Source organism: Prionailurus viverrinus, chromosome D2 (assembly GCF_022837055.1).
Source record: "Prionailurus viverrinus isolate Anna chromosome D2, UM_Priviv_1.0, whole genome shotgun sequence".
NCBI lineage: Eukaryota > Metazoa > Chordata > Mammalia > Carnivora > Felidae > Prionailurus > Prionailurus viverrinus.
Window position 1 is genome coordinate 15297523 of NC_062571.1, and position 12698 is coordinate 15310220.

Sequence of the window (12698 nt, forward strand, 5' to 3'; positions counted from 1 at the left end):
ACCCCCGAACTCCGAGATCATGACCTCAGCCAAAGTCTGACACTTAACCAACTGATCTACCCAGGCGCCCTGTATAATGTGTATTTAAGTGAGCAAAAATTATTTAGTAAGAAACCCAAAATTAAAAACTTTTTACAGTGTTTCAGGCTACTTTCATAGGAGACAACAACAATCTCTGATGACTAGGTGTTTTCAAGATTCCTTTTCAAAAATAATATTTTCACCTTTGCTGCACTGTACTGCATTTATTTATTTATTTTTTTTTTTTACATTTTTAACAGCTGTGTACTTTTTTTTTATTTTTTTATTTTTTTTTATTTTTTTTTTCTGAAATTTATTGACAAATTGGTTTCCATACAACACCCAGTGCTCATCCCAAAAGGTGCCCTCCTCAATACCCATCACCCACCCTCTCCTCCCTCCCACCCCCCATCAACCCTCAGTTTGTTCTCAGTTTTTAACAGTCTCTTATGCTTTGGCTCTCTCCCATTCTAACCTCTTTTTTTTTTTTTTTTTCCTTCCCCTCCCCCATGGGTTCCTGTTAAGTTTCTCAGGATCCACATAAGAGTGAGACCATATGGTATCTGTCTTTCTCTGTATGGCTTATTTCACTTAGCATCACACTCTCCAGTTCCATCCACGTTGCTACAAAAGGCCATATTTCATTTTTTCTCATTGCCATGTAATATTCCATTGTGTATATAAACCACAATTTCTTTATCCATTCATCAGTTGATGGACATTTAGGCTCTTTCCATAATTTGGCTATTGTTGAGAGTGCTGCTATGAACATTGGGGTACAAGTGGCCCTATGCATCAGTGCTCCTGTATCCCTTGGATAAATTCCTAGCAGTGCTATTGCTGGGTCATAGGGTAGGTCTATTTTTAATTTTCTGAGGAACCTCCACACTGCTTTCCAGAGCGGCTGCACCAATTTGCATTCCCACCAACAGTGCAAGAGGGTTCCCGTTTCTCCACATCCTCTCCAGCATCTATAGTCTCCTGATTTGTTCATTTTGGCCACTCTGACTGGCGTGAGGTGATACCTGAGTGTGGTTTTGATTTGTATTTCCCTGATAAGGAGCGACGCTGAACATCTTTTCATGTGTCTGTTGGCCATCCGGATGTCTTCTTTAGAGAAGTGTCTATTCATGTTTTCTGCCCATTTCTTCACTGGGTTATTTGTTTTTCGGGTGTGGAGTTTGGTGAGCTCTTTATAGATTTTGGATACTAGCCCTTTGTCCGATATGTCATTTGCGAATATCTTTTCCCATTCCGTTGGTTGCCTTTTAGTTTTGTTGGTTGTTTCCTTTGCTGTGCAGAAGCTTTTTATCTTCATAAAGTCCCAGTAATTCACTTTTGCTTTTAATTCCCTTGCCTTTGGGGATGTGTCGAGTAAGAGATTGCTACGGCTGAGGTCAGAGAGGTCTTTTCCTGCTTTCTCCTCTAAGGTTTTGATGGTTGCCTGTCTCACATTCAGGTCCTTTATCCATTTTGAGTTTATTTTTGTGAATGGTGTGAGAAAGTGGTCTAGTTTCAACCTTCTGCATGTTGCTGTCCAGTTCTCCCAGCACCATTTGTTAAAGAGGCTGTCTTTTTTCCATTGGATGTTCTTTCCTGCTTTGTCAAAGATGAGTTGGCCATACGTTTGTGGGTCTAGTTCTGGGGTTTCTATTCTATTCCATTGGTCTATGTGTCTGTTTTGGTGCCAATACCATGCTGTCTTGATGATGACAGCTTTGTAGTAGAGGCTAAAGTCTGGGATTGTGATGCCTCCTGCTTTGGTCTTCTTCTTCAAAATTCCTTTGGCTATTCGGGGCCTTTTGTGGTTCCATATGAATTTTAGGATTGCTTGTTCTAGTTTCGAGAAGAATGCTGGTGCAATTTTGATTGGGATTGCATTGAATGTGTAGATAGCTTTGGGTAGTATTGACATTTTGACAATATTTATTTTTCCAATCCATGAGCAGGGAATGTCTTTCCATTTCTTTAAATCTTCTTCAATTTCCTTCAGAAGCTTTCTATAGTTTTCAGCATACAGATCCTTTACATCTTTGGTTAGATTTATTCCTAGGTATTTTATGCTTCTTGGTGCAATTGTGAATGGGATCAGTTTCTTTATTTGTCTTTCTGTTGCTTCATTGTTAGTGTATAAGAATGCAACTGATTTCTGTACATTGATTTTGTAGCCTGCAACTTTGCTGAATTCCTGTATCAGTTCTAGCAGACTTTTGGTGGAGTCTATCGGATTTTCCATGTATAATATCATGTCATCTGCAAAAAGCAAAAGCTTGACTTCATCTTTGCCAATTTTGATGCCTTTGATTTCCTTTTGTTGTCTGATTGCTGATGCTAGAACTTCCAGCACTATGTTAAACAGCAGCGGTGAGAGTGGGCATCCTTGTCGTGTTCCTGATCTCAGGGAAAAAGCTTTCAGTTTTTCCCCGTTGAGGATGATGTTAGCTGTGGGCTTTTCATAAATGGCTTTTATGATCTTTAAGTATGTTCCTTCTATCCCGACTTTCTCAAGGGTTTTTATTAAGAAAGGGTGCTGGATTTTGTCGAAGGCCTTTTCTGCATCGATTGACAGGATCATATGGTTCTTCTCTCTTTTTTTGTTAATGTGATGTATCACGTTGATTGATTTGCGAATGTTGAACCAGCCCTGCATCCCAGGAATGAATCCCACTTGATCATGGTGAATAATTCTTTTTATATGCCGTTGAATTCGATTTGCTAGTATCTTATTGAGAATTTTTGCATCCATATTCATCAGGGATATTGGCCTGTAGTTCTCTTTTTTTACTGGGTCTCTGTCTGGTTTAGGAATCAAAGTAATACTGGCTTCATAGAATGAGTCTGGAAGTTTTCCTTCCCTTTCTATTTCTTGGAATAGCTTGAGAAGGATAGGTATTATCTCTGCTTTAAACGTCTGGTAGAACTCCCCTGGGAAGCCATCTGGTCCTGGACTCTTATTTGTTGGGAGATTTTTGATAACCGATTCAATTTCTTCGCTGGTTATGGGTCTGTTCAAGCTTTCTATTTCCTCCTGATTGAGTTTTGGAAGCGTGTGGGTGTTCAGGAATTCGTCCATTTCTTCCAGGTTGTCCAATTTGTTGGCATATAAGTTTTCATAGTATTCCCTGATAATTGTTTGTATCTCTGAGGGATTGGTTGTAATAGTTCCATTTTCATTCATGATTTTATCTATTTGGGTCATCTCCCTTTTCTTTTTGAGAAGCCTGGCTAGAGGTTTGTCAATTTTGTTTATTTTTTCAAAAAACCAACTCTTGGTTTCGTTGATCTGCTCTACAGTTTTTTTAGTTTCTATATTGTTTATTTCTGCTCTGATCTTTATTATTTCTCTTCTTCTGCTGGGCTTAGGCTGCCTTTGCTGTTCTGCTTCTAGTTCCTTTAGGTGTGCTGTTAGATTTTGTATTTGGGATTTTTCTTGTTTCTTGAGATAGGCCTGGATTGCAATGTATTTTCCTCTCAGGACTGCCTTTGCTGCGTCCCAAAGCGTTTGGATTGTTGTATTTTCATTTTCGTTTGTTTCCATATATTTTTTAATTTCTTCTCTAATTGCCTGGTTGACCCACTCATTTGTTAGTAGGGTGTTCTTTAACCTCCATGCTTTTGGAGGTTTTCCAGACTTTTTCCTGTGGTTGATTTCAAGCTTCATGGCATTGTGGTCTGAAAGTAAGCATGGTATAATTTCAATTCTTGTAAACTTATGAAGGGCTGTTTTGTGACCCAGTATATGATCTATCTTGGAGAATGTTCCATGTGCACTCGAGAAGAAAGTATATTCTGTTGCTTTGGGATGCAGAGTTCTAAATATATCTGTCAAGTCCATCTCATCCAATGTCTCATTCAGGGCCCTTGTTTCTTTATTGACCGTGTGTCTAGATGATCTATCCATTTCTGTAAGTGGTGTATTAAAGTCCCCTGCAATTACCACATTCTTATCAATAAGGTTGCTTATGTTTATGAGTAATTGTTTTATATATTTGGGGGCTCCGGTATTCGGTGCATAGACATTGATAATTGTTAGCTCTTCCTGATGGATAGACCCTGTAACTATTATATAATGTCCTTCTTCATCTCTTGTTACAGCCTTTAATTTAAAGTCTAGTTTGTCTGATATAAGTATGGCTACTCCAGCTTTCTTTTGGCTTCCAGTCGCATGATAAATAGTTCTCCATCCCCTCACTCTCAATCTAAAGGTGTCCTCAGGTCTAAAATGAGTCTCTTGTAGACAGCAAATAGATGGGTCTTGTTTTTTTATCCATTCTGATACCCTATGTCTTTTGGTTGGCGCATTTAATCCATTTACATTCAGTGTTATTATAGAAAGATACGGGTTTAGAGTCATTGTGATGTCTGTATGTTTTATGCTTATAGTGATGTCTCTGGGACTTTGTCTCACAGGGTCCCCCTTAGGATCTCTTGTAGGGCTGGTTTAGTGGTGACAAATTCCTTCAGTTTTTGTTTGTTTGGGAAGACCTTTATCTCTCCTTCTATTCTAAATGACAGACTTGCTGGATAAAGGATTCTTGGCTGCATATTTTTTCTGTCTAGCACCCTGAAAATCTCTTGCCAATTCTTTCTGGCCTGCCAAGTTTCAAAAGAGAGATCAGTCACGAGTCTTATAGGTCTCCCTTTATATGTGAGGGCACGTTTACCCCTTGCTGCTTTCAGAATTTTCTCTTTATCCTTGTATTTTGCCAGTTTCACTATGATATGTCGTGCAGAAGATCGATTCAAGTTACGTCTGAAGGGAGTTCTCTGTGCCTCTTGGATTTCAATGCCTTTTTCCTTCCCCAGTTCAGGGAAGTTCTCAGCTATGATTTCTTCAAGTACCCCTTCAGCACCTTTCCCTCTCTCTTCCTCCTCTGGGATACCAATTATGCGTATATTATTTCTTTTTAGTGTATCACTTAATTCTCTAATTTTCCCCTCATACTCCTGGATTTTTTTATCTCTCTTTTTCTCAGCTTCCTCTTTTTCCATAACTTTATCTTCTAGTTCACCTATTCTCTCCTCTGCCTCTTCAAGCCGAGCTGTGGTGGTTTCCATTTTGTTATACATTTCGTTTAAAGCGTTTTTCAGCTCCTCGTGACTGTTCCTTAGTCCCTTGATCTCTGTAGCAAGAGATTCTCTGCTGTCCTGTATACTGTTTTCAAGCCCAGCGATTAATTTTATGACTATTATTCTAAATTCACTTTCTGTTATATTATTTAAATCCTTTTTGATCAGCTCATTAGCTGTTGTTATTTCCTGGAGATTCTTCTGAGGGGAGTTCTTCCGCTTGGTCATTTTGGATAGTCCCTGGCGTGGTGAGGACCTGCAGGGCACTTCCCCTGTGCTGTGGTGTATACCTGGAGTTGGTGGGCGGGGCCGCAGTCAGACCTGATGTCTGCCCCCAGCCCACCGCTGGGACCACAGTCAGACTGGTGTGTGCCTTCTCTTCCCCTCTCCTAGGGGCGGGATTCACTGTGAGGTGGTGTGGCTCGTCTGGGCTACTTGCACCCTGCCAGGCTTGTGATGCTGGGGATCTGGCGTATTAGCTGGGGTGGGTAGGCAAGGTGCTCGGGGGCAGGAGGGGCAGGCTTAGATCACTTCTCCTTAGGTGATCCACTTCAGGAGGGGCCCTGTGGCAGCGGGAGGGAGTCAGATCCGCTGCCGGAGGTTTGGCTCCGCAGAAGCGCAGAGTTGGGTGTTTGCGCGGAGCGAGCAAGTTCCCTGGCAGGAACCGGTTCCCTTTGGGATTTCGGCTGGGGGATGGGCGGGGGAAATGGCGCTGGCGAGCGCCTTTGTTCCCCACCAAACTGAGCTCTGTTGTCAGGGGGCTCAGCAGCTCTCCCTCCCTTTGTCCTCCAGCCTTCCCGCTTTCCGAGCAGAGCTGTTAATTTCTGACCTCCCAGACGCTAAGTCGCGCTTGCTGTCGGAACACAGTCCGCCCGGCCCCTCCGCTTTTGCAAGCCCGACTCGGGGGCTCTGCTTGGCCGGCGAGCCGCCCCTCCGCCCCGGCTCCCTCCCGCCAGTCCGTGGAGCGCGCACCGCCTCGCCGCCCTTCCTACCCTCTTCCGTGGGCCTCTCGTCTGCGTTTGGCTCCGGCGACTCTGTTCTGCTAATCCTCTGGCGGTTTTCTGGGTTATTTAGGCAGGTGTAGATGGAATCTAAGTGATCAGCAGGACGTGCGGTGAGCCCAGCGTCCTCCTAAGCCGCCATCTTGCCGCAACTCCTTCTGTACTTTTTTTTTAAATCTGTACTGCATTTAAAGACACCCATGAAACAGTGGTGCTTGTAAGAATTATAGTTGTGTATTAGTAAGTAGCGTTGTGTCACTGAAAAAATATGTTTATAAAAATCTGCTGCATTTCGGGGTACCTGGGTGGCTCAGTCAGTTAAGTGTCCGACTTCAGCTCAGGTCATGATCTTGCAGTTTGTGAGTTCAAGCTCCACATCGGGCTCTGTGCTGACAGCTCAGAGCCTGGAGCCCGTTTCAGATTCTGTGTCTCCCTCTCTCTCTGCCCCTCCCCTGCTCACACTCTGTGTGTGTGTGTGTGTGTCTCCCTCTCAAAAATAAATAAACATAGGGGCTCCTGGGTGGCGCAGTCGGTTAAGCGTCCGACTTCAGCCAGGTCACGATCTCGCAGTCTGTGAGTTTGAGCCCCGCGTCAGGCTCTGGGCTGATGGCTCAGAGCCTGGAGCCTGTTTCCGATTCTGTGTCTCCCTCTCTCTCTGATCCTCCCCGTTCATGCTCTGTCTCTCTCTGTCCCAAAAAAAATAAACGTTGAAAAAAAAATAAATAAATAAACATAAAAAATTTAAAAAAATCTGCATTTCATACTCTTTGTAAACGCACATGTGTAAAAATTTCTAAGGAAAAGTACATTTTCAGGAATACAATTTTTGGAGCAGCATAATATCTGGGTTTTGGTGGCCGTAGGGAAAGAGGGAACCTTTTCTTTTTCTTTTGCTACTGTTACTTTCACCAGTATTAACACAGTGGTCTGTGGTTTCATTAATTAGCACTAGCTTGAAGAGCTCAATAATCACCATTTGCCATTGCCTTTGCTGAAGAGTCTGCTCAAAACTTTGCCGGTTTGCAGCTGGGAGGGGGGTGGGGGAATTGTTTGGCTTCTTGCTATTGGTTTGTGAAGCTTTTATGTATTACAGATGCAGTTTGTGTTTTGCAACTACTTTTCTCAGTCTTGGCTTGCCTTTTCATTTTATAACAATGTATTTTGAAGAACAGCTGGTTTAAATGTTCATGAACTCCAATTGAATAACTTTTTTTCCCTTTAAAGTTCCACTTTTCAGTGTTTTGTTTGTGAAAGCTTTGCTAAACCCAAGGTCACTAAGATTTCCTCTTATGTCTTCTTTGAGAAATGTAACAGTTTGTTACGTTTATAATGCACGTTGACTTAGGTTTTATGTGTGATGTGAAGTAAATGTCAAGGTGTGTTTTTGTTTTGTTTTGTTTTCTGTTTTTTTCCCCATTCCATTTGTGGAAAGAATTATCCTTCCCCTCATTTAGAGGAAAGGTGTTTTTTCACATTGTCACTTTTGTTTAAAATCCATTGACTGTGTATGTTTTCGTCTATGTCTGGGCTCTTTGTTCTGTTCTCTTGATCAAGATGTATACTTTATGCCAATACCCAAGGCCTGATTCCTGCAGCTTTGTGATAAGTCTTCAAATCAGATATTGTATATCCTCCAACTTTGTTCTTCCTTTTCAAAGTTGTTTTGCCTCTTCTAGATCTGTTGCATTTCCAAGTAAATTTATATCGCATTCTAGGGAAGGAAATAAACCACTGAGACGTTGCAGATCAGTGGTTGTCTCCAGACAGAGGAGAAAAGGGGGTGTAGGTTAGAAAAGGCCGGGAGAGGAAACTTCAGGGCACCATGGCTGTGCTACTTATTTTCATTGTGGTTGTGGTTTTCATGGGGCTATCCACGTGTCAAAACTCATCAAATGGTACACTTTATGTATGTGCAGGGGTTTTGTATGTCAGTCACACCTCAAGAAAGTTGTTCAAAATAACAATAGAGGGGCATCTGGGTGGCTCAGTTGGTTAAGCCTCAGACTTTGGCTCATGTCATGATCTAGTGGTTCGTGAGTTCAAGCCCCATGTCGGGCTCTGTGCTGACAGCTCAGAGCCTGGTGCCTGCTTCAGATTCTGTGTCTCCCTCTCTCTCTGCCCCTCCCCTGCTCATGTTCTGTCTCTGTCTCTGTCTCTCTCTCTCTCTCTCAAAAATAAACATAAAAACATGTTTTTAATTAAAAAAAAAGAATAAAGCTAACAATACAGGGGCACCTGGGTGGCTCAGTCTTGATTTCAGCTCAGGTCATGATTCCAGGGTTGTGGGACTGAGCCCCACATCAGGCTCCATGATGAGCATGGAACCTGCTTAACATTCTCTCTTTCTCTCTCTCTGCCCCTCCCCTGCTCCTGCACAGGTGCGTGCTCTCTCTTTCTCTCTCTGTTTCTCTCCCTCTCCCTCTCTCTCTCTCCCTCTCTTGCTCTCTCTCTCTCTAACTTAAAAAAATAAAAATAACAATACAGGAAAGAAATGGGCAGGAGGAACATTTTTGTAAATAAAGACTAAAATCAGTAGGATTCCTATATATCATCCAACTGTGAAAAAAATACCAATAATCAGAGCTCATTCTCTTGCTTTAAGAAACCTAGAAATGTAAGCCTCCTCCCCTCACCAGCTGCCCTCATGGCCCACTATTTTGCCTTTAGGCAAGAATGGTTGGTCAGTTATAGATAAGACTTACTTTTCAATTAGAATATTTGGGAAAATGTTTATCTTCCTTTCGGATAAGGATTCAGTAATTAGAATAAATTCTTTAATGTTTATTTTTGAGAGAGAGGAAGAGGGCACACGCATGCGTGTGCAAACACACACACACATGCACACACACACTCAAGTGGGGGAGGGGGAGAGAGGGAGACAGAAGATCCGAAGCGGGCTCCACACTGACAGCACAGAGCCCGATGTGGGGCTTGAACTCATGGAACTGGGAGATCATGACCTGAGCTGAAGTTGGATACTTAACTGACTGAGCCACCCAAGTGCCTAAGCATTCAGTTATTCATTCATTCATTCATTCATTCAAACATGAAATTTATTGGCAAATTGGTTTCCATATAAGCATTCAGTAATTTTTAAATGACATAAAACCATGTCAGTATAAAAGAGGAAGGAAAAATTCACTTATCTTCATAGCCTGAAGAGTCAGTGAGTTATAGATCTTTCCTCTGGGAAGGCCTGGCCTTTTGTAAATCTTTGGAATGCAAGGAGATACCTGAATTTTGTCCATTTATTCATAGTAAAGTTTTGATGAAAATCCCGTGATTATAAAAGTTTTATGAGGATTCCAGCTAAAAAATCATTGTGATTTGCCCTGCCCAAAAAATCAGGGGGATTCTTACCACTTTTTTTTTTACCATATTATTCTTCCCATTACTAAGAATAAATCTAGAATTTAGTTTATCACGATACAATTGCTCCCATATTTAATACGTGCACATGAATTGTAAAACAACTTTAGCAGATAATTGATGAATTGATGCTGAGACTGTTATCTCTTCCCTGTATGATTAGTTGCTTTAACCAAGCCATGCTGACTTTTCAATCAGATGGTTCCAGGTCATTATTGCTCCATTTAAACTGCCTTTCTGACTCCTTCCTATCACTTTGGGTGTTAATTCAGCCAGAAAGCCAGTAGCATGATTTGCAAGAACTCCACATTTTCATCTTAAAAACCAGAAAAGAAAAAAAAAATGGGTTGTAGGGAAACAGACATACAGAGATACAAGTTTCTGGTGGATAAACAATTATTTAAGAGGCATAATTCCCTTTCAATATGAGATATTGATATATTTATAATGATGGTTTAGAGTTTTCAGGTAACTGTGTGATACCTCAAAATGTTCAATAATTGTGAACTGTAGTGAACTGGCCTCTGTAGACAGAAAAAAATGTGATGGTCGTTTATATCTCTAAGATGTATCTTAGTCCATTCTCCATATAGCTGCAGGATTAATGACATTCTTTGGCCTAACTTTGCTTTGTTTTCCCGAGACCCAGCTCACGCCACAATTTTATGCGAAGGGAAGTTATCAGCAACTTACTAACATTTCATTTTCTGCATATGTGCCAATAGTATGTGTATATTTAAATTATTTGGAGGTGGCCTTAACCCAATCTGACTGGTGAATTAAAATGTGAAATCTGTTCTGGACCAAAGAAATAAGCAGGGATGCCCGGGTGGCTCAGTCGATTAAGCGTCTAACTTCGGCTCAGCTCATGATCTCGCAGTTCGTGGGCTGGAGCCCCGCGTTGGGCTCTGTGCTGACAGCTCGGAGCCTGGAGCCTGCTTTGGATTCTGTGGCTCCCTCTCTCTGTGTTCCTCACCCGCCTGTGCTCTGTCTCCCTCTCTCTCAAAAAATGAACAGTAAAAAAATTTTTTTTTTAAAAGAAATAAGCAAATGTGTCAGAGGCTTCTGTTTGGCCAACAGCATGCATATAAGCATGCTAAAGCCGAGTAGAGATCATGAGCACTTCACCCTCCTTCATCAGACCATGACATCTTGTCTTTGGCCTGTGTTCGTAGGGAAGAACCTTATGCCTCCTATACACGCGGAACACTTTTTTTTTTTTTTTTTTTTTTTTTTGCCGTGGTTAGCAGACGTAGGCTAACCTCACAGTGTGCATTCCCCATTCCCCACCCTTTGCCTTGTTCTTCCTGGTAGTCCACCCAGGGTGTGCCCCTGGGAACATACCAGGTAGGTGATGTGCTTGAAAAGTGGGTTATCCAGAGTCGGTATCTGTCTCCTGACTTACCTGGTGACTACAGAGTTACGGAGAGAAACAAAGAGCAGACTTTACAGTTGGTTCTCTCTTTGCAGAAGGATATCTTAAAATCGGATCTCATTATCTGCTCAGTGGCTGCCGTTCTGTCATTTGCAATCAGTGCCAGCACTGTGTTCCTGTCCTTGCGAGTACGTATCCCTTCGGCTTTATACTCCCCTGCCTCCTTATTCTCCCTAATAACAGAGCCGGCTGTGGGACTCCAGGGCATCGTCAGGGTAGTAGAGCCAGGAGAGGAAAACACAACACCAGCTGAGAGGTTTAAGGAACGTGGCTATTGTGCTGTGAAGAATTACGTCCCAGATGAGATTTGGTTCACACTGCAGATTGGATTCAAGTGTTTTATCCCTTGTCCTCCGGCATCTGGGGAGCCGTATTGTTTGCTAGAGTAACAGCACATGTCCTAGAACCCCGCGGTGGTAAGACAGGCCCACGGCTCACTGCCAGGAGCAGCACTGAAGGCATTACCATATCAGGAGGGAGACCGAGGTCCCCAAGCCAGAAGGCGTTTGGGAACATGGTTTTCAGGTAGAAAAACAAAAGTGGAGAGCTCTAGGTGGGGATTCTGGCTTGAGGTTCCAACAGACAGTTACTGTCTCCATATAAAAGTATTACACACTTAGGAGCTCTCTTTCCAACAAGGAAAGTCTGTTAGCTATGTTTGTTACTCTCCGCCTCTTCTTTTAAAAACAACAGTAACAAAATCTAAAGGGCAGAGTTCCCTTGGCCTCTGAACTTGGTAGGCCAGCTCTCCACCCCCTACTTAGGGGCTCCCAATACAGGGTGGTTTTGTATGGAAGAAATTTTCAGAAACAAGCCCGGGGTTGCCTCTCTGTTCCGTTAGAGAGAAGAGGGGAAGGCCGGCAGTGTTACGTGATATTCATGGACACCCCTCCCCTGTCCTGCGAGGCTAACCCGTGACATTTGTCCTCTTGTATCACAGCCATTTCTCAGTGTCGTGCTGTTTGCCCTGGCTGGCTCGGTGGGGTTTGTGACCCATTACATGCTTCCTCAGCTCCGCAAGCACCATCCGTGGATGTGGATTTCACACCCCGTTCTTAAAAACAAAGAATATCAGCAGCGGGAAGTGAGAGGTCAGTAATCTATCCCTCGTTAAAACAAACAAACAAACAAAAAACGATGTAGTGGAAGGTATCTGTTACAGCAGAGAGCGTGTGCAACCAATGTGAATGTGCTGAATGCCACAGGACTGCACACTTAAGGACCGTTACAATGGCAGATGTTACATTATATCTATTTTACCACAATTAAAAAAAAAAAGGAGAGCGTGTACCTTAGAGTGTGCAGTATCGCCCCCAGAACGAGAAAGTTGAAGGGGAGTGAATTAGAACTGTGTTTTATAAAAATAGTAAGTGGTTGTTAGTAGTGGGGAAAATTAATTACCATTATTCAGACCTGAAGATTATGCTGTTCCAGCTTGAGTTGACCCGGGACCAGGAAGAACATCACTTTACTGCCCTCCCATCCTCCACAAAGCGTTTGGGGTGGGAGTGGGGCAGGGATGTAGCCCAAACCTCTGAATCTTTAGGACCTCTGACCCCTTGCATTTTGCTTCACTTGACCCACACCCGTACTTGATGGACTCAGCTGTTCTCAGGGCTGTTTCCGGTCACAGTCATGCAACAGCCTGGTAATCCAGGCCGTGCCACTAGCTTCTAGATAAGAAGTCTTTCAGGAATTTCTCTCGTAGCTCTTCCCTTGCTCTGTGATCCCACAGATGGCGGAAGGATTGGATTCATCCCCATTTTCAGACACATTGAAGTTACAGGTCACAGACCGTAGCT

General features: G+C 42.7%; 1 protein-coding gene across 1 annotated transcript in view; it reads left to right on the forward strand.

The window, feature by feature from the left end:
* The window catches only part of LOC125147565 (pecanex-like protein 2), a 291684-nt gene that overhangs the window by 127112 nt on the left and 151874 nt on the right, over positions 1-12698 (forward strand). Inside the window, exons 19-20 of the mRNA XM_047824659.1 lie at positions 10932-11024; positions 11837-11987. Coding sequence (XP_047680615.1) covers positions 10932-11024; positions 11837-11987 — 244 coding nt within the window. The remainder of the gene's footprint in view (positions 1-10931; positions 11025-11836; positions 11988-12698) is intronic.